The 22569-nt window shown below is 36.3% G+C and overlaps 1 protein-coding gene across 2 annotated transcripts; it reads left to right on the top strand.

Annotated features, from left to right (window-relative positions):
* The first annotated feature begins 273 nt into the window (after positions 1–273).
* On the top strand, positions 274–21985 carry SLC25A46 (solute carrier family 25 member 46). 2 transcript variants are annotated; one of them, XM_007192087.2, is made up of 8 exons: positions 274–719; positions 3235–3277; positions 4098–4155; positions 6331–6408; positions 6859–6959; positions 14094–14150; positions 15387–15444; positions 19823–21985. In XM_007192087.2, exons 1-8 carry the CDS (start codon positions 419–421, stop codon positions 20399–20401), a joined length of 1275 nt encoding a protein of 424 aa, XP_007192149.1. In that variant the 5' UTR covers positions 274–418; the 3' UTR covers positions 20402–21985. The 2 variants fall into 2 exon arrangements, with proteins under 2 accessions (XP_007192149.1, XP_007192150.1); XM_007192088.2 differs by having other exon boundaries at positions 275–698.
* Positions 21986–22569: the final 584 nt, after the last annotated feature.

Here is a 22569-nt window from a genome sequence, read left to right on the forward strand (position 1 = left end):
GCATTTCTGGCTGTGATACGATTTCTGGCGTCAGCTCCACCCACGCGTCAACTCCCTCTAGGAAACATCTTTATTCGATCTCCTCTCATCCAGGCCGCACCTCTTGCCCCAATTCCGTCACAGCATCTCTCGGTACTGTGTTTCATTAACCTCACAGTCATTTTCCTACTCCCTACCTAAGGGCTGCAGTTTTAAGAGTTACTGCCGCGTCACCTTAGCAACCGTGTCTCTAATGGCCGCCGGAAGAGACTACGATCACGTGCTCCACGAACTTCCGGGTTTGTAACGTGACTTCCGGTTGTCAGAATTTCCCCAGACGCGGCGACTGCCGAGGAGGAAAAGCTGTGTGGCCCGAGGTCGCCGTGGCCCCAGGGGTGGTGGGCTCCGGGTGGGCCCTTCTCATCCTGCCCCGCCTGCGATGCATCCGCGGCGCCCGGACGGATTCGATGGCTTGGGCTATCGGAGTGGTGCCCGGGATGAGCAGGGCTTTGGCGGCGCTTTCCCTGCAAGGTCCTTCAGCTCCGCGTCGGACCTGAGCCACTGGGTGACAACTCCCCCAGACATCCCGGGTAGCCGCAACCTGCACTGGGGCGAGAAGAGCCCGCCCTACGGTGTGCCCGCCCCCTCCACCCCGCTCGAGGGCCCAGCGGAGGAACCCTTTCCCGGCGGCGGCGGCAGCGTGCCCGGGCAGAGCAGCGGTGAGGGACCTGGGGCGCACGGTAAGGGCGGGTGGAGTCGGGAGCCGCAGCACGGGTCCTGCAGACCCCGGAAGCCACGCGGAGGGTCCCGCCTCCCGGCCTATCGCGCGCCACACCCTCTGCCCTCCTTTTGTCCTCTGACCCTGAAGCGGGCCTCATCCCGCTTTTCACACCAATGTTTTGTCCGGGATCACTTCCAAAACAAGATGATTGCCTTAGCTGTGGTCTGCGTGGTAGGATTTCAGAGGGTTTTGGCGTATTACATTCCATGACCTGAATCAAGAAAGAAGGAAATGGTTTACTGTTTATTGGGAATCATGTGAAAAATACCTAATTGACCAACAGCTGTATTTCCTTGAAATGTGGAAGGAAAGAGAAGTATTTCCAGCAAAGGCAGTCTTGGGCTCAAATCTGGCTCTACCACTCTTAAAAGCTGAGAGACTTTCTTAACCTCTGTGATTTCTTAGTGTTCTCATCTTTAAGGTGTGTAGAAGAATAACTCAGGGTTTTATAAGTGTCAAAAAAATGAGGTGTGAGTAATGCCTAGTACAGTATGGAGCACACAGTAGGCTAAAAGTGTATCTTTCCTTTTTCCATTTACTCATAGGAATTGTATCTGTTATAGATCCCCAAACTACCCCTGTATTTTCCCACCTCCTGCTTTCTTTCTCTGACTTAAAACTCCACTAAAAAGTCAAAATCACTAAGAGATTTTCAAGATAAGACTTTGGAATCAAGACATAATTATTCTCTGTAGGATGTCAGAAGACTTGTTTTAATTTCAACACTGTATGATCTAGATATTGTCAACATCTGCTGTATTCGTAAAATGGATATAATGCCTGCATCTTCCCATTCTCCTGAAACTGTTAGAATAATAGATTATATCCTTAAATATTATGTATATTCCAGACATAAATTATATTCTCATTTCTTTGATTTCGACTTGGAAATACAGTAATATTTATTTGATTTGGGTTACTGGGAGGAATAGACTTCAAATGTCATCCAGTGAGGAAAGATGGAGGAGGATCAGTGACTTACTCAGTGTCATACAATTAGTTTTTTTCACTCTGTCTAGTTGTTTTTTTCCTACAGGTCCCAGAAGGAGTGCTGGAAAGTTATAAATGATTAAAAATGCATGTACGATTGTTACCTTCTTAGGCAGTAAAGCTGATGTTTTTATCTTTTCATAATGTATGCTTTGATGGTTTCAATGAGGAGGAGCACTTAATAACCAGGGTTTTGTGGGGGTTTTTTGCAGCAGTTTAGAGGCTGGTGAATAACTTTGCAAAGAGGATAGAAGCCTGAGAGACTTACACATTTAACAATAGTAAACCTTCCTAACACCTTCCAGAAAATGTCAGTGGTATTTTCTGTTAATATTCGCAGATGACCTGTACACATACAAAAAGGGAAAAGATGAAAGAAGGAAAGTATCTTCATTGGGCAAAAGAAGCTTCTCTCTACCTTGCACGTTTTTCAAGGCAATAGTGAACCAAGTCGTTTCCCCAGACTGTTTAGTGACCTTGTTCTTTCTGTCAGGGAATAGTGAGGGCATTACTTCATTCAAAAGAGCAGAGATGAGAGGGAGGGATTGGAGAAGAGAGGGGAGAGAGAAATGAGGGTGAAAGAAAATTTATCCCTTGTGAATATTGTATTATAGCTGAAATTTAATGTCTGGTCTCATGGGGTCGTGATATTTCACCATTACGATTTTAAGTTTTCCAGTTAAGGAGAAAAAGATTTTATTTTCTGTTTTGATATATGCATAGGAATTTTCCAGCTGTAAACTCTTCTAATAAGACTATAGATATGCCATCAGCTATAGTGCATATGTACGCAGTAGTCTATCACCGGGACCTAATTAAGCAGCTACTATCAAAGTATTTAAAACTTGGGGAAATAGAAGAGAGCCTTATTTACCCATTTCAGTTACCCTAAGTGCTCTTTCAATTTAATAATTTTCATGGTTTTTTTTGCTTGCAACTAGTGGCTTAACATAGATGCTCTCCATCAGTAACAGTGAAGGACGAATTTTACAACATGGGAGGTAAAGTTGGTGAAAGTATCAGTTAGAGTCTTCTCTAGAAAAAATTTTTAATTATTTGTAGTCAGAAGTTGAAAACTGGTAGGCCTTAGATTCTACCTGCAAACGTGTTTGATTTGGTCCACACAACATTTTAACGCTTTTCAAAATAGTTGCTAGTATTTTAAGATTGGAAGATGCTATATAAAAATGAGAATATCTCTTTAGAAAAATCACAGCTTTGAAACCTTGGACTCAGAGTCTCATGTGGCAACAATGGATTGGAGCTGAAAAGCAGTTGGGCCTTTAGAAGGTATACACCTTGCAACTTGCCACAAGCCTCCACAGAGCTCTTCACTTTCTCAGATGGCCTCTCTGGCCCCTATCAGAATTTGATTTTGGTACATGGAATTTAAATGAATATCATGTTAAAAAGAAAATACTTTTTGTTGTTTTCACAGTAAACCTAAATAATGGTTATGAGTAATCTTATTCCTTCTGTTTTAGAACAGTTGAATAGATTTGCTGGATTTGGTATCGGACTTGCAAGGTAATTTTGTCTAAAGATTTTTAATTCAAGTTTTTATTTAAAGTTCTTTCTTTAATGCAATTTATAATGTTGGGTAATTAATGTTGTTTTCTTTAGAGCAGTAGTTAAATATTGAAAAATATTTTGCAGAAAAAAATTATTATTTAAAATCGATAACTTGATTTTTTTCCCCAGTAAGGATAGAGAATAGTCATTCAATTTTATAAACACAAAATAATCTTGTAAGGAATATTGTAAGAAGTTTCATGTGTCTATCCAAAGAATAAAATAAAATCTAATCTTGTCTCCCCTTCCAAAAAAAAGTAATTGTGCATTGAACCTTTTTGCTGAACATTAAAATTATAACAAGATATTTAGCAACATAGCATCTAGGTGTTACTTACATGGTCATTAAAATCCATATAACTTAAGTGCAAAGTACATAAAAACCAAAATTTACAGCATTTATAGGGTAGATGGCTCTTCTGATAGGAACTTTGTTCATAGGACATCCTCTGAAAGAAATGGAAAGGGGCATTTAAATTGTCTGGGAAAGAAGTTTTCCATATCAGGCATACAAGATGTAGTTTCATCTTTATACTGTACATATTAATATTATATGTTGTTGCTTTTGCTTACCAGTTTGCGAATCTGGCTTTAGTTTTTTTCATATTGAATCTTGTTATTGGTACAGTGATTTGCAAACATGTCTAGACAATTGAAAACTTTTTTTTTTTTACTTTTAAGAAAAATGCATAATTTAAATAATGCATGATTCTTCAAGAATAAATTCAGATTTATATGTGTTGTAAATTAAATGTTATAAATTATTCTTTTAAAGTCTTTTTACAGAAAATGTACTGGCCCATCCCTGCATTGTTCTACGCCGCCAATGTCAGGTAAATGTACTTTCTATGATTTTCTAAACAGTAATCCTAACCCTGATTTGAAGTACAGATCTCAGATAAATGACTGAGACCATGTAACCATTATCCCATGTGACATGCACCAAAATCTATAATGTATCAGTTCTCAAACTTTTTGGTCTTTGAAAGCTCTTAAGTCTTAAACATTATTGAGGTCTCCAAGAACAATTGTTTATATGGATTATATGTGTCAATATTTGCCATTTCAGAACCCCAAACTGGAAAAATTTATGCATATATATATATATATATATATATATTTAATTCATTAAAATATTAATAAACTCATTAGATATTGACATAAATAGCCTTTTTATGAAAAATCACTATGACTTTTTTGAAAATATCTTTAATGTCTGGTATAATAGAAGGCAGCCAGATTTTCACATCTGCTTCTACAGTCAATTTGTTGCAACACTTTGTTTTTGAAAGAAACAAGAGGTAATTGGCAGATATTCTTCTTTGATACTATACCAAAACTCAATAAGTGGTAACTTTTTAAAAGTTATTTGCAATGTGAAATCTGAAACCACGTCAATTAACTTTTTATACCCTGTTACATTAAAATCTATTGATTTGTACTTCATGTTGAATGGATTTTTTATGCATGCATGCTTCTGTTACATCTTGCATTGATTAATTGAAAAATATTGATTTACTGAATTATATAGATCATCTAAATGTTATGACATTTGATTTTACAGTATCAAAAGACCACCGTCATTAAAATTGCTACCAATCTCACCAGAAAAGTGTTTCAGTTTTCATATGATCTTGATAGTGGATATAGGTTTTCCAGAATTATAATTTTTGCTTGTAAGCTCAAACTTATCATTGGCAACAAATACTGTTGTTGTTGTTGTTGTTTAATCAACAAGCCCACTTTGTTCAGTTTTAAAAACATGTTGTCCCAAGTATGAATAACTATATTCTGTTAGTTTTTCCAGAAAAAAATGGTGAGCCATGAAAAAAGTGGTTAGTTCAGGCTCACAACTCCCTCGGACAAGTTCTTTTCCTTATGACAGCCATCTTCATTATGCAGCACACAAAATATTAATGAGAAAGATGATGTGTACTCAAGAGTCAGCATTTTATAAAATAAATGTGTCTTACTGCTTCACCAGGGGCATTCTTTAGGGAAAGTGGCTTTTGCCTCTTTATAAGTGAGTCAGATAAAGAATACAATAAGTACAAAAATATAATTTGGTGCCACTGCCGTCATTCATGCTACAGAGTGAGTAATTTTACCCACCATTGCTTTTGCAGTATTACTGAAAATGTCAACACAATAAAAAAGGCAGATGATGCCTTAGTATCAAGAAAATAATTTTGAACTTGTCAATCCCCTGAAAGGGTAATGAGGCCCTTGAGGGCTAGTGGACCACACTGGCAAAAGCTCCTATAATATAACTTGTCTTCTTTGAAAATTGAGTTAGAAAAGATAGAAATAGTTAAAAATTAAGCTGTTTATGCTTAGCACCAAAAAGTACGCATATAGAGAGAAATAGCTATTTAAATAGCACTAACAGTGTTATGTATACTAGAACAGTGAATTTCAGGCATATATTTTACATTGTGACAATATCACATTGTGATCCAGTGTATACTTATATATGAGTAACTTTTAAAAATGTTTTAGCAAATAATACCTTCAGAATGTATGATGCATTCTGATACTTTCTTTTTTATTATGTCACTTAATAAGTATTAGTTCTGACCCCCTATACTGATTTCATAATTTACCAATTGTTTGTAGCTTGTTATTGCTTGCCATTGGTAGACAGGAATCTGCTGTTCCCTGAGTTCTTCGTGGTTCCTATGTGTTAATGGCATGAGCATTTTGCCACACTGAATGTAATTCTGGTGTTTAAGGAAACATAAATATCAAACACCAAGGCCCTCTTTATTATATATTCTACATCACTATGTATATTGCACACTGGTCTTCAGGGCTGTATTTGTATAACCTCATGTACTGTACTTTTAAGTTATTTAAAGCACTTTCAAGAGTAATTTTGCTTATGTGTAATTTATGCTGACTTTAGAATTGAACTTTCGTTTATGCTATGACTCCACTGTATCTTTCATGCCTTTTTATTTCTTGACAAGACAATAACAGAAAATAATCATGAAATATCTTTTTTACAGGTTAATTACCATGCTCGGCATTATCATCTCACTCCATTTACAGTCATCAATATTATGTACAGCTTCAACAAAACTCAGGTGAGAATTAGTCTGTACATTCTGTTAAAGTTATTTGTAATGTGCCATTGCCTTAGTCATAATTAAAGCAACAATAATTCCTTTTAGTTATTAAAGATATTGTAACTCTTATACTAAAACTAACTTAACATGATAATGACATCTTCTTGATATCACTGAATAATCAGTAAATTCACACCTTTGCCAAAATTAATTAAATATTAGGGATATTTAATCCATATTAGAGACAATTAATTGGCGTGTTTATCTTCACCTAAATGTAGGCCACCCAACAAATATTAAAATAATGATAGGACTTACTTTAGTTGTAGTTCTTTACTAAAATGTCCTTTTGAATAATGCCTTACTGGAAAATATCAGTAAACATTCAATATCAAGTTGTGTTAAGACCTTTTTTTGGTTTCTTTTTTAGGCATTAACAGAAATAACCATAAATTTTGTTCATTTTAGGGACCAAGGGCTCTTTGGAAAGGAATGGGAAGTACATTTATTGTTCAGGGAGTCACACTTGGAGCAGAGGGAATAATCAGTGAATTCACACCTTTACCGAGGTACCTTTTTGGCATTTTCTCAGATTAGCTTCATATTAAATATATGACAAAATATGATAGTTGCTAAAAATACCTTGAATTTGAAAACTTGCCTGAAGTAGCTAAGAGAAGAAACTGAGAATAAATAATTAATTACATCATATGGAATTAGTATGTGATAAAGAAAATGCTTCCTGGTCTAATATCTTTTGAGCTCTTTCAGCTCCTACTGCTATATATCAACAATTATCAACTAAGGAACAGACCTGAGTATGTGAGCAATTCCTGTTATTTAAGTGGCTAGTTTGGTGAAGGAGACACATGTAAGCAAATTTTAGTACATCGTGATTAGTGCCGTAATTAAACAAACCCCTTTCAGAGTGCAAGGGACACTTTGCGTGGATTTATTGGCAGAGATTTTTTTAACAACCTGAAATCTGAGCTAGATCTGGAATTATGAGTAGGAAATAACTTGGCAGAGAAGGAGAGCAAGTAGAGGTGACAGCATGCCCAATTTTATGGAAGTTGGAAGATCCAGGTGATAAGAAGTGTCTTGTGCTTAGAATATTGGGCATGTGTGGAGTAGAATAACATGAAAAGAGGCTGAGGTGCTAGACTAAAGCATGGTTCTGCCTTTGTAAGTGACTTATTGTCTATGGAGTTGGGAATCTAAGGGGGGGATTGTTTCTTTTTGTTTAATATATGGGTTCTTTGATCAAGGATTTCTCAAGTGGCAGTGTTTTTTTAAAACATGGAGTGTTGTAGACAGAGACTTACAGAGAACTGTTACAGTGATCTAGGCCAGACAGAGAAGGGTCTGAATTATGGAGTAAAACAGAAGGGAGGAGCTGGATAAACATTTCTGAAGTATAATAGATAATTGGTGATAGATTGGGAATGGGATTATGGGAGAGTGAATTAGCAGCAGTGACAGATTTCTAGATTGGAATTGAGTTGGAGAATTCATAAAGAAGAGTAAGTTGGAGTGGGAAAGAAGATAAGGAATGTAACTGTCAATAAATGAAGTTTGAGGGACTTCCCTGGTGGTCCAGTGGTTAAGAATCCACCTTCCAATGCAGGGGACACGGGTTCAATCCCTGGTCGGGGAACTAAGATCCCACATGCCGCAGGGCAACTGAGCCCGCTTGCTGCACCTACTGAGCCCGCGTGCTCTAGAGCCCGAGCATTACAATTAGAGAGAAGCCCGCATGCCGCAACGAGAGATGCCCACGCGCTGCAACAAAGATCCTGCATGCTGCCAACTAAGACCTGATGAAGCCAAATAAATAAATAAATACTTTTGGATAAATAAATAAATATTTTTTGATAAATAAAGTTTGAGATTCATGCAAGACATCTAGGGGGACATGCCTAGTAGTGGTTGGAACTGTGGATCAGAGTCTCAGAGACAATTTGAAGCTGGAGGCATAGCTTTGAATGTTGTGGCACAAAAGTGGCAGTTGAAGCTTTAGGATGGATGAATTTCCCTAAGGAGGACATGTAGACTAGATGACAGAGAGTGGACCAAGGACAGAATCCTGGGCGATGTGTGAGTGCGTGTGTGTGTGTGTGTGTGTGTGTGGTAGGAGAGGCAATAGTAAGAGATGTTCACAAAACAAATTAACAAGAGCAGTAAGCTGTAGGACAGTGGTGGCGTACAAGCCAAGAGAGGAGAATCAGAATTGTAGATTCTTTTGGAGGGAGAGGGTAGAGAAATTGGAATGTTTGCTTCTGGGTATATTTTCTCTCTGAAACAGGATACAGGTGAAAGAAGGATGAGTACTGGGGTGATTTAGATAGAGCATAAGGACGATGATAGACATTTGAGACAGTCACAGCTGTGAGTAACAGAAAGGGGACCTTACAAGGAATACATGAAAATAATGTTAAGAGATAATGTTGGAGATCATAAATTTGTTTAGGTGCTATTTGGCAGGACTCTGTGACTTTCTGTATCAACAGTAAATCCCAGGGATGGAGTTAAAGACCGAGTGGTTTGTTATTCCAGAATTGGCCCCTGGCAGGGTGAATTTTTAGGATTGACAAGGAAGTGTGAGGTAGTTGAAGGTGCAGCCACTAGCATCTCAATCTGAGAATCAGTCTTTGTAGGGAAAGAAATAAAGGCAGAAGAGACTGATATCAGGCTTTTTGCCAGTGTGATTGCTTTCAAAGGACCACAGAGCTTTGAAGTTCCTGTAACACAGCTTTGCTGAGTGTTACAGAGAAAACAAAAAGTGTTTTGTCAGCTAAGTTTTTCCTCTCATACTTAAAAAATTCTGAATTTCTGCCCTTGGCTAACTTTATTCACCCCATTGTTTTCCATATCACAGGATAAGATCAAAACTTAGTACTTGTCATCAAATGTTCTTGAAGTTCTCCCACAAACACAAAATTCTATAAAAATTTAACAAAATTCAGTAATTTCTATACGGCAAAGAGTAAAGAATTCTGTATTTGCAGTCAGAACAGTTGGTCCTGACTATTCCACTTTTTAGTTCTGGGACCTTAGACAAGTAACACCATTTCTCTAAAGCAGAGATGAAGTCGTAACTTTAACTTCAGGTTGAAGGGAAGGGAAAAGAGAAATGGGAATGAGAAGGCACAAAATTTTGTTAAATTTTATTATCTAACTTTCTTACCCTGTAGACATACAGACACATCAGTTGTGTGGGTATGTATTTTCTCTTGGTCATTTTGAATCTTATTAAAGAAGACAGAAAAGGTTATCTTTGTGGTATTCTACTTGGGTTAAATTTTTGTGGTAAATCTCACTCATTACTTCATTTATTTATTTAGCTCATACTTCCTGAGTCCCTACTATGTGCTAGGTTCTGTGCTAGAAATCAGGTATACAGTGAGGAGAAGAAGCAAAAGGTACCTGTGACCATGAAGCTTGGGATCTAGTGTAAGGGACATATGTTAAGTAAAATAATCCTACTAATGAATGAATAATTACAAACTGAGACTTGTTCTCTAAAAGAAAAGAATATGGTTCTGTGACAGTATTAGAGTGTTAGGAACAGTGTCCCTAATAAAATGACACTTAAGCTGAGATCCGAATGGCATTCAGGAGACACAGACCAGTTGGTGCAGAGGCAATGTGGCAGGGGGAATGTGGAGAATTCGTGTAATTGAGGGAAGGCTCATAGGGTTTGAGCTCAGAGAGCAGGATGGAGAGCAAGAGCCAGTCTGTGCTTGGCCTTGTAGGCCACTTTAAGAATATTGAGTTTTAAGCAGGAGTCAATGACATGATCAGATTTATGTTTTTAAAGGGTCATTGTAAGTGGAGATGAAAAGATTGCAGGAGGACCAAAGTAGAGAAAAGGATACATGTTCATAAGCTATCACAATCTAGGTGAGAAATATGGTAACTAAGACTAGGATGTTATCTTTTGAGATGGATGTAAATGGATGATTTTGAGATATATTTAGGTAAAATTGATGGAACTTGGTGATGGATTAAAGTTGGTTGATGATAGACACGGTGTCAAGGATGACTTCTAGGATTTTGGCTTGTGTAACTAGATGTCAAATAAAGCCATTCTCAGACATACAGTGTAAACATTTTTTTTTTTTAATTCTAAATTATTTGGGCAAGGTTGACTTTTCTTAGGGGAAAACAAAGTCATAGCAGACACTGTATTAAAGCAGAAACCCAAAGCATTTCACATAAGTTACCACTTGAGGAGGATAAGCTCTAGGGTCTCTGAGACTGAGGTTCATGGTGATCACTAGGTACAATAGGTGAGAGAGTCTGGATTCACCATTATTCTTTTATACTGATTATGATCACATCTGAATTTGTGATCTGATCACATTATAGTTTCTCAGTATTTATTACTTTAAAAAAAATGATCATCATCTGTGATCTCTTTCTTTATCTACTGTTCAGATCCCTCCTAAATCCTTCCCCAAACCTTCCCCCAGGTGGAGTGAGTTAGACTTTGTGTTGCTCTACCCTGAAGTACCCTTTCCTTTCATGTGGCATTTCTCAAATCATTAACATAAGGAGCACCTCTAACCAAGGCTACCTGTATAGTTCAGTCTCTCACAGAATCCATTTAGTTGAACTCCAGCTTAGTTTGACTCATCTCACATTTGTAGTTGTACCATTACCGTTTTACTGTTTTCTCCTCATGTTGTCTGTTTCTCCTAATGACTCCTCTGAATTCACTGACTTTAAACACATTCCATTTTAAATACAATGAACTCTTTCTCCAATTCACTAGATTTCCTTTCTGATTAAGTTCTCAATTAGGGAACAGTAAAAGAGTCTAAGAGTAAGAAAGAAAAGTCATAAGTTTGATTTTGGACAAGTTCATTTTGACACAGAAGTCTAAACTGAAGATAATAGATTTGGGAGGTTCTGAAGCATCATCTTGGGTAAGATTGCCTGGGGAAGGAATGTAACTTATATAGTAAGAAAAGAACAGGGCTTGAGCCTTTAGGAACTCCAGAATAGGTTGCTGAGTTAAGAAAAATGCCCCTGCAAAGGAGTCAAAAGTAGAGACCAGAAGAGAGGAGAAAAACCAGAAGAGTATGGGATAGTGGAATACAGGGGCAGGGAGTGCTTCCAGAAGGAGGGAAGAACACAAGTGCATGTTGGCTGCTGAAAGGTCAAATAAAGCACAACCTTAAAATGCCTATTTGATTTAGTGATGTGGAGGTCATGGGGACCTTGGCAAGAGCTGTTTTCGTAGAATAATAGGGTAGAAGCCAATTTGGAATGGGTTCAGAGGTGAGTGGGAAGCTAGGACATGGAAATAGCAAGTTTAGACAGTCGTCTGTGAAGAGGAGAGATGAAGAGAAGGAGCTGGAAGATGAGGGGCTTGGGTTAGATTGAGGGAAGATTTTTTTTTTTAAGAGGGCAGCTGTTTGAGCATGGGAAAATAAGAGGCAATGGAAAGTAAAGACTGTATAAATAGAGCGTTATTTAAAAATTCTGTTGCTTTTGTATATTAATTATGCATGGGAGTATGTGTGTTAGTCTGTCAAATGAAAAACTTTGATAAAAAGCAAGTCACTTAATTTTGTTGCTCATTTGAAGGACAGTTTTTGCTTGTGAAAATAGCGAGTTAAATATACTTATATATTTTGGTATTTGATGATGAAATATAAAAAGGTTTAATCACAAGTAGATTTTTACACTGCCCTTTTTCCTGAAGCATTTAAATGTGCTAATTTAAATTTCTAGAGCTGTGGCAATAAGTTTTACACATTTTATAAAGGAGTAGAAAGCAGATACCAGGAAGAGCGTCTCAGGGGTTTTTTTATACATGATTCTAAATTTCTTTTTTCGCTCTTTTTACCTTAATCCTAATGATCTTATGAACTGGCAGCAGTAATTTTAGTATTCAAAGGAAAGGTGGCCCAGTCCTTACAGAAATGCAGGTCACAGACCCATCTATCCATAATGTTAATGGAGTGCTCAAATTTAATGTCATAATAACCTGTGGTAACCCTTTCTGAGGCCATAGTAAGAGTAATAGCAGTGCCCAGAAAATTTATAAAACTTTTAGCATATTTTGTTTTATAATCATAAAGTCACTGTCAGTAAGTTGAGTAGCCTAATCTTTTTTTGCAATTTTCGTCTTAATCATTAAATGTCATTCCAGCTGTATTTTTCGATAGTTGTTCAGGCCTCATATAGTATTCTGGTATTAATTTAATCAGAATGTGACTCAGAACACTCTCTAAGGTCTTATATGAATCAGAGATGGTTGTTCTGTTGTCTAAAAGTTTCTCTGCAGACCTTTCAGTCTCCTAGAAAAATGTAGAAAAGTTCACATACCACCCGTGCCATAAGTGTACTGAGTTTGTTTTTAGAGCACTTACATTATCAGTGATTAATTTCCTTTACCTTTTTAGTATAAAATATATTCCTTTGTCTCCTTATGATTGTCATACTTACTCATTTCAAATAGAACATGTTTTTCTCAGGTTCCTGCTGTGGCCATGGTACATGGGTGCCAATGTCAGCAGGGGAGCTGGTGGCAGCCAGTCTCCCCTTTATTTTACATTTTCCTTTTCTCTGTTACTCTGCCTTCCTCCCTCCCCTTCCCTCCCTTGCATCCCCTCTGTCTGCCTTTTCATCACCCCACCCTCCTCCTTTTTACTTTCCCTTTTATTCTCCATGTTCTTTTCTCCTTTTTGACTTTTCTCTTGATATAACTTTCTCCCTTTTTGTTCTTCATTCAGCTTGCCTCTCTTCTTTTTCTTCTCTCTTTTCTGGTTTCCAAAGGTAACCTAAATAGTAGGAAGCACGCAGTCCTAGACCTTGGTTCCAGACCTGACATTCTGCCTCTCTCCTTTGAACATATCCCTGTGATCTTTTTGACCTTTATTTTTCTCGTAAGTAAAAGAAATAGGACAGTACCTGCTCTGCTTATCTCACAGGATTCCTTCTTGTATCAAGTGAGATGAGAGGCAGTACAGGCAGATAGTATAGACTTCAAGTCATACGGACCAGGGTTTAGACCCAGTTGCACCACTAACTAGTTGCATGGCTTTGGGTAAGTTATGAACCATCTCTGAGCCGATTTCCTCATCTATGAAATTGGGGATTATAGGTTCATTGTGAGGGTTAGAAGTAATTTATGCAGAGTGCTTTGCACAATGCCTGGCATATAGTAGGAGCTGAAAAAGATAATAGAATATAATAAAGGTCACAAAAGTAATGTCATCTTAATAAGTAAAGGCACTTGGAAAATTAGGGGCTATACAAATGTATGTGTCATTCTGCATTACAGTTACTTAATTTTGTTTTGTTTTCTAATTCTCATTCTTAAATACATTTTAAAGCTTTTTTCATTCCTTTATCCTATTTTATTGTTTCCCTTTCTCTTCCCCGTCCATTGTTTTCCTCAGTCTATCATTTTTGTATCTTATCTAATGTCTCATGTTTATTTCTATAATCAGTTATAACTCTTCCTCCTCTGTCATCCCCTTCTGTCAGCACATACAGAAAGACCTTCTATGTTTTTTCTCTTTTCAACCCACTGTAATTGTTTGACGGGTCCCAAAAAGGAAAATGTTCACCATGAGAATATATTTCTTCTACAGCTTAAAAAAAATTAAAAATTGATTACTTTTTTAAAGCTTAAGCTAATTCAAGATGTTTTTAAAAACATGGCTTTTATTTTATTTATTTTTTAGGGAGATTTCACATAAATGGAATCCTAAACAAATAGGAGAACATCTTCTACTGAAATCGTAAGTATCAAAAGCAGCATTTATATTGAAACTTACATCCATTTTTATAGTGTTAGAACTGAAAAAAAAGCTTATTAAATAAACAAAGTGAAGGAAAGTAGAGCAATGAAATATTTGTGGGACTAGAACTTAATCAGAAAAGTAACATAGTTTAGGAATAAAATCCTAAAATATATGTTATCTTTTAAATAACCTTTCTAATTTGAAAGGCTAAAATCACAACCTAATTTTTCTGTGTGTTCTTAGGAAGTTAGCAAAGATCTTCAACTTGTTAAACCTGAATTGCCAGGAAAATTATTACTCTTATTATTATTATCATTATTCTCTTAGTAAGCAGACATACAAATTTATTTGTATGGTGATGAGTAAACTCAAAACCTTAGTGTCATTAAAACGTAGTCCTAAAGGCACTTAGTGACTTTACAACGCTGACCATTTTTATAATTAGAATTTTACTCTTCATTTTTTAATTTTTTTTGAAGATTGGGAATTGGAAACCCCCCAGCTTGCTGGCTCCCTCTGTGGGACATTCCAGCACATTATTACTTAGTGATGTTCCATTCACCTTGAAAACCACTACTTGCCAGGACCTGGCCCATAGGGTTAGGTAAGTCCCACCTTGACATTATTTTAAATAACTATATTTTGCAGGTTTGCAAAGTTGTAATATTACTATGTCTAAATAGTGGCAATAGGAGGCAACTTTGCAAAGCTGTACAATATTGTTTTTTAATAATAAAAGAGGACTTCACTTACCATGGAAGACTGGCTTAGCTCTGTGTGGTGGGAAATCTGGGAATGGATAATGATAATAGACAGGACAATAGCAGAACAGTGGCCTTGTTCACATATCACTAAAAAGGCAAGCAATGGAATGGATCCCTCAACCTAAATTTTAGGTATCAGATTTACAGGCTACATTAGCTATGTGCAGGTAGATGTCCAAACAGTGAATCATAAACAAGCCTACATTTTACTGTTTTAAAATAATTTTCTTTACAGGCTGTCACTGTGTTATTATTAATACTTAATTTTTCATCTCTATTTGTTGAGTAAAGCATCTTATGTTACAGGTCTCTGAAGTATCTTTAGGCTATAGGTATTAATAGTTAAAAACCTTGAAGATATTATTCAAGCTTGAATATAAATTATGTTGATGTATTAATGTAGATATTAAAAAATTTAGTGTAAGCATCTTGTTTCAGTATACTGATAAGTTTGTTTTAATTTCTACAGCCTAACTTATATAGTGGCAATGCCTTTTTATTCAGCAAGTCTAATCGAAACAGTACAGGTGAGCTATTTTTTTCCTGTCATTTTTAAATTAAAAATGTTTTTGGAATATTCAGTATATTATGTATGTCTGATAGTATAACAGAAAAATTTAAGACAGTATCCTTCTAAAAAATTTTTTTTTTCTCAGATACCATACATATATCAAAGATTATATACTAGGCACATTGCTGCTGTGTCTGCTTCCTTTGCAAATTTACTTCACACTTTTAATTCTTTTTATCCCTTACACAGGCAGCTGTACTCTTCATTCAGATATCTCAGAAAGTAGCCTATGACCTGCTCTGAATACAAAAAAATCTATAGGGTTGTTTTTTGTTTTTGTTTTTTTCTCCAACTTTTTAATAATTCAAATAGTTATGGCTTATCAGACAATAAATTACTAATTACTTGAACATAAAACATGATGGATAATCATCCCAACAGTGAGAAGGTAGTCCCCATAGGTAGTTTACTAACAGCATTCTTTTTAAATATGCTTTTTAAGGAACATTTGATGCTATGGTGTTTAGTATATACTACAAAGCAAAAGCAATCTCCTGCTAGCATTTTAAATTGTTTCACTATTTCTAACCACATGGTGGCACTTTAAGTACATTGAATTAATGTACTTTCTCACATACCGTTCCTGTATTTAAAACTGTAAGAGAGCTAGCTTAACTTTACCCTGTACACAAAATCCAACTAACTGTCTACCACCTGTCTTCTGTCTCCAACATCAGATCCTCTAGCATATTTTTTTCTTTGTCATAATCAGCGCTTATGAGTTTCCTCTCTATAAATCCTCATTGGATCAGCCTTTCCTTTTCTAATTACTCTTTTCCACTTAATTGCTTTTCTGGCCATATCGTTGTTTTTCTTTCTTTTTTTTAAAGGCAGAAAAAACTTTATTCATGCATAAACTCGTAATGACCCCATCTTCCTGCACAACTTTAGAAACATTGACTTATTACAATACAAATTGGACCAAATGGTGAAGGAACTCCAGAACCATCACAGACCTTTCTCGCTTCACTACACAGTGCAGTGGAGCACGGCACAAATTGAGGAAGGAAGTCCTTTATGTGTTTCACATTTACCTGCTTGCCTTCAAACCCCAGGGCAGAGATTCAGTTGGGGGTGGGTTGGGGGCAGAACCTATTGTTGATTTTTTATGTGTTTATTTTTTAGAATTATTAACTGAAGTTAACATCTTGCTACCCAAATATTGTCTCCTATCCCCTTGCATTTGGCAATGTGAAAGGATATAACCTTTGTATGGGGCTGCAGCTTACAGAATTATCACTTTATGACATAGCCTCATTTTATAGATAAGGGGAAAAAAATAGCAGGAAGATAATTATTTAAGGAAAAACAACGAAACAGCGTGATATATTGGGGGAAAACAAGTTTTAGCTTTATGCAGACCCGTATCACAGTCACATTTCTCTACTTAAATTAGATCTGTGACTTTAAGCAGATGTCCTAACCTTTTTTAAATCTTAATTTTCTCATCCATAAAATGGGAATAGTATTTTATTAACTGAATTATAAAAATTAAGCGAATTATTTATGTAAAGTGCCCAGCTCACTATATGTTCATTTTGTTTTGTTTTGTTTTTTTAACCCAAATGCCCTGTTTTTTTCTGCCCCAGGTTCCACCTACTGACCGCCTCCTTTTGACTCCTTTTGTCTGATTTTCTAGTTCTCTTTTTTTTCCTTCAATTTCTACTCTCTTGAACATCCTCCTTTTCTTTTAGTAACCTCTTACCATCTCTTCTCCTGTAGCTCCAAGGCACAGTCCTTGACCCTCTCTGCTTTGTATCCCATATTCACTGTCCTGGAGAACTCATTTACTTGCATGAATCCTTTTAACTCTCACCTTTATATGAATCTAAAAATTACGAAAGTGTTGATTTTCATGTTTCTTTCATCCTTCATAACCAATCAGCCATCATGCCTTCTCAGTTCTAACTTCAGGGAGTATCTGAGATTGTCTACTCCTCCCCACCGGTAGGCCACCATTCTCTTTCCTTCTTGTTACATCAGTTTCTTTCTTCCTACCATGTTCAGTGGTTTTTTGCCTGTCTGGGCAGCTCAGATCTCTTTGAGAACGGTCTTTCCCTTGAAAAATACACATTTATATATAGATCTCCTAAAGAACACCACCATTCTTCAATATGAACTTCCTAGTGATCTGTTGTCTTTACTAAGAATCTTTGTTCTGTTTCCTGCATTTTAAAGTCCATTCTACATATTCATGCAAGATTAGTGTTCTTAAGTTGCAGTGCTTATATCCTTTTGATGATTAAGGATCCACGTTGACTCATATTCTCTAAGATCAATTTCAGACTTCTCAGCATAGTATTAAATCAAGGTTTTTACTGACTTTACCTTTCAGCTAATCTTTCTTAACTGCTAATTTTTTTTAAAAGCTCATTTTAAAATTTAAAATTTTAAATAAATGAATTAAATTCATTTATTGAGTGCTAACCTATATCAGGCACTGTTATAGACCCTGGGGATAACATAGCAAACAAAAACTTTCTGCCCTCATGGCACTTACATTCCTGTGGGGAAGATGGACATAAACAAGATAAACAAAAGGATACTTTATGGTGCTAAGTGCTAAAAAATAAAACAAGGAAATTAAATAAGATGTGTAATGGGTAGCAAGGGATGTTACTACTTTTTTAAGATCAGGGAAGTTCTCAGAAGCAAAAGTCATTTGAGTAAAGGTCTGAACATAAGAACTACATGGATATTTGGGAGAAGAACATTCTAAGCAGAGGGAAAGCAAGTGCAAAGGCCCTGAGGTAGGAGTATATCTTACGTGTTTGAGGAGCGAAAAGAAGGCCAATACAGTTGAAGCTGACTAAGGAAGGGAGAACAAGAGGAGATGAGGTCTGAGAGGTAAGAGGGAGAGAGATCACACAGGACACTGAAGATCACTGTAATAATTTGGCTTTACTTTGAGGGAGATGGAAAGTCTTTGGTAGGTTTGAGCGAAGAGTGACATGATCTAACTTATGTCTTTAATAGGATCTATTTGGCTGCTGTATTAAAAATAGACTGGAGTGGGAAGGGGGCCAGAGGCAGATAAATGGATTAGGTTAGGTGAGCTCATTTTAGTCTCATGGTTTTAAATATGTTCTCTTCACTGTAAACTCTCACATTTGTACATGCAGCTCGGACCTTTTCCTTATAGTCTAGATTATAAACTCCACTTGGAGTTTACACCTTAGACTTAACATTTCTGAATTCTTGATCTTCTCCCTCAAATTGCTACCCCAGGAATATTGTCCAGCTCAGTAAAAGGCACTGCTATTCCTCCACTTCCTCTGGCCAGCAGCTTTGAGGTCATCCTTGTCTTCTCTTTTTCACACCCCAAATCAAATCTACCAGTAATTCCTATTGGCTCTAATTTTAGGATAAAAGCACAGTTGCAGCATTTTATTTCCTTTGCTACCTGCTAGACCAGTCCACCATCATATCTTTAACTGGTTTCTCAGCCTCTGCTCTCATTCTCCTCTACACAACAGCCAGTATAACATAAATTGTATCTTACCCATCTTATGCTTAAAACCAACTAGTCACTTCCTATCTGACTGGAGGCCAGGGTCTGCACAGTGAGTGGCATGGTATGGCCCCTGACTACCTTTTTAACTTCATTTTTTGCTGTTCTCTTCTTCAGTCATTGCTGCAGCCAAATTGGCCTCTTAGTTGTTCCTTTTCTGCCTGTCCGTGCCTCTGTAACCAGTATCACAAACTTCCTTACACATATCCCCATAACTGTAAAAAAGCAGAGACAGTGCAGATGATAATGACTCATGTTTATTGAGTGCGTTCTGGGTACCAGGCCTTTTCTCATTTAATGCTCCCAGCAACTCTGTGCATAAAAGGTAGGTAGGCCTAATTCCATTTTTATAGAACAGTAAACTGACTCTTAGGAGAAGTTAAGTAAGTTGCCCATGGTCACATGACCAGTAAATACATAATGGAGGTGGGTTTTAAAGCAATGCTTAAGAACTCCAAGCACTGTGCTACCTCTTCAATGTCATGTACAATATTTGTTGCTTTTCAAAATGTGTCCTAAGGAGGTTCTTGAGGGTGGGGAAACCAGGTGTGTCACCCTCCACATCTCTTCCCCTGTTTCCCTCCCCCAATAAGAAGAGCTCCCAGCTTCACTGCCATCTGTTTTGTGAAATTTTATTTGAAAAAAGAATCTAATGCCTAGATAACATTTGAAGTTTGCAAACCATTGATGTTTTTCCTCTTTAGCCAGAAAATTAGGATTTAAAAGGCACCTAGAAAAAAAAAAAAGGCACCTAGAAAGAATGCTTCTTTGTGGCAGAATAAGCAGATGTTAACTTTTACTCATTTCATCATTTTCATTTCAGAGTGAGATAATTCGAGACAATGCTGGAATTTTGGAATGCATTAAAGAAGGAATTGGAAGAGTGATAGGCTTGGGAGTGCCTCACAGCAAACGACTACTTCCGCTTCTTTCCTTGATCTTCCCTACGGTGCTGCATGGGGTTCTTCATTACATCATCAGCTCAGTCATTCAGAAGATTGTCCTGCTAATTCTAAAGAGAAAGACTTATCATAGCCACCTAGCTGAGAGCACTAGCCCGGTGCAGAGTATGTTGGATGCTTATTTTCCAGAGCTTATTGCTAACTTTGCTGCCAGTCTTTGCTCTGATGTTATACTTTACCCATTGGAAACAGTTTTGCACCGCCTTCACATTCAAGGAACACGCACAATAATTGACAATACAGACCTTGGCTATGAAGTGCTTCCAATTAATACACAGTATGAGGGAATGAGAGACTGTATCAATACTATAAGGCAGGAAGAAGGAATGCTTGGTTTTTATAAAGGGTTTGGTGCTGTTGTAATACAGTACACGCTGCACGCAGCTGTTTTACAGATTACCAAGATTATTTACTCTACACTTCTTCAAAATAGTGTTTGAGATTTAGATTCCTGGTTAGTCTGAAAGACATCGTCTGGATACTTCATTATGAAATTATGAGGGATAAGAGTGAAATACCGTTGGTGGGAAATGGATTAGAAAATGAAACTGGTAGAAAAAGTCCATGCTGATTATATTGACTCTTCACTTTTTAAAAAGGTTATTGGTATATATTTTGGATTCAAGGTATTCCAAATTTGAAAACTGAATAAAGACACTCATATGAATTAAATTCTAGCTAGTGTAGCACTAATGCTGAGCTAAAAATGATCCAGGGAAGAAGCAAAATTTTGTCAGCAAACTGAAAACAAAATTTCACAGAGCTGAATTTATTTTATATGACTTTAATGTTTATTACATGTTTAGTTCATCTTCTAGATTGATATTGGTATGTCATTCTTAATACAGTGTATAGTAGCAAGAGGTCATAGTTTACCTTTATGCAAATAAGTTATGTTATCAGTAACATGGACAAAAAGGATTAGATTTGGCAATCTGTAAACAGGAGCTGAGAGTTTTAAATTGCACTGTCCCTGTATAACTTTAATGGCTGTACATTTATTATATAAAGCCACTTATATGCGTACATATAACTTGGAATTTCCTTCATCCCTACAAATTTTCCACTCTTAGATCAGCTTACTGTATAAAATGCAGTTATGTATTTTCTGCTTGAATATCAGAACAAAACATTAAAAGCCAAGGTACCCCAAAGATTTAAGGCAAACAGCTTACTTGTCCATATGCAAACCCACCGTTTCAGTGCCAGCAACTTAGAATTTGTCATATGTTATAAAGTTTGATTTGCTTATCCAGCCTTATGAATCATCAGACTGTTTTTAGAGCCACTTTTAACAGAGATAGAATATAAAATAATCATGACAACTATTCCTGCTTCCACATTTACAAATTGTGTACTAAAGTGAATGTCACTTGCCATTCGTTTCTGAATGACTTGGCTTAGAGGAAACACGATTAAAATTCACCTGGGAATTTGTGCCTCTTGCCTTCCATAAAGTCATCTTTAAATGATGGCTTCCATTTTTATTTTCTTTTAGTTTTTGTTCATAGTTTCATTCTCCAAACTAGATATACATAAAGGGAAACGCAGGTTTATCCTTATCACCTTTTATTGAAACTTGTTTGGATGAATACTGATGAAAAATAGAAACCTTAAAGGAAGTTTGTCCTTGCTTTTTATGGGTGATGAAAAGAAGTACATTTCAACAAATAATAAGCAAAAAAGTTGGTCATCAGTTTAATAAAAAAAATTCTGTCTGTTCCTAAATTGAATTTGGTGGGTGAGGCTCTTCATATAGTAAAATGATATGCATTTGATTAATCCATCATTAAAGTTTCATTTCCTCATGTGAATGATCAGTTTTACTAGGAACCATTTAGCACACTGAAGTACAGTGACTTTGCACTGATGTTGTCCAACCTAGAATGCAGGTTCTATTTTACTGAGATCTATTTTACTTACTAAATGTCAGCGAAATGGTTACTTTTTGTGATTAATAATGTTGGAACCAAAAAATGACATCCAAAAAGTGTGAAACAATACATTTGTGGCAACTCTCTCTACTATCTTGTGTATGTGTGTGTGTTTTTTTTTTAATGACTAAAACATGTAAGTTTTCCATTTTTCCATTCCACCATGAGGGAGAAAATAAAATTAAACACAAGTTGTACTCGTTCAGATTATGGTTTACCTTGTCCAGTTTACAGCATTTAAATTGTTCTCATTGCTTTTGAATTACTAAGTAAATTTTTAGATGTTTATAATATGTCCAACTTCCTAAAACCCTTTCCTTTTTATCATAATCAAAGAAGATAGTTTCAGACAAGAGTAAACTTCTGAAAATTTCAAGTTTCAGAAAATTTCTAGAAGAACAGAATCTGAATGGAATCAAGTATCTACTAGTGAAAATCTGGGATCCTTTAGCTAATTACTAGATATTTCAAGATTATTTTATTAAAGTTATGAAGATTCAGTTATATAAATCTGTCTCGTGGAATCATTTACAAGACTGATAGGCTGAACCACATACAAGTAGGTTAGTCTTATTTTCTGTCTCTTTGGAGAAAGAATACAAATTAATATTAAAACTAAAATTGATTGGGAGATTGGGATTGACAAATATACACTAGTATGTATAAAATAGATA

This window comes from Balaenoptera acutorostrata, chromosome 2 (assembly GCF_949987535.1).
Source record: "Balaenoptera acutorostrata chromosome 2, mBalAcu1.1, whole genome shotgun sequence".
NCBI classification, from domain to species: domain Eukaryota; kingdom Metazoa; phylum Chordata; class Mammalia; order Artiodactyla; family Balaenopteridae; genus Balaenoptera; species Balaenoptera acutorostrata.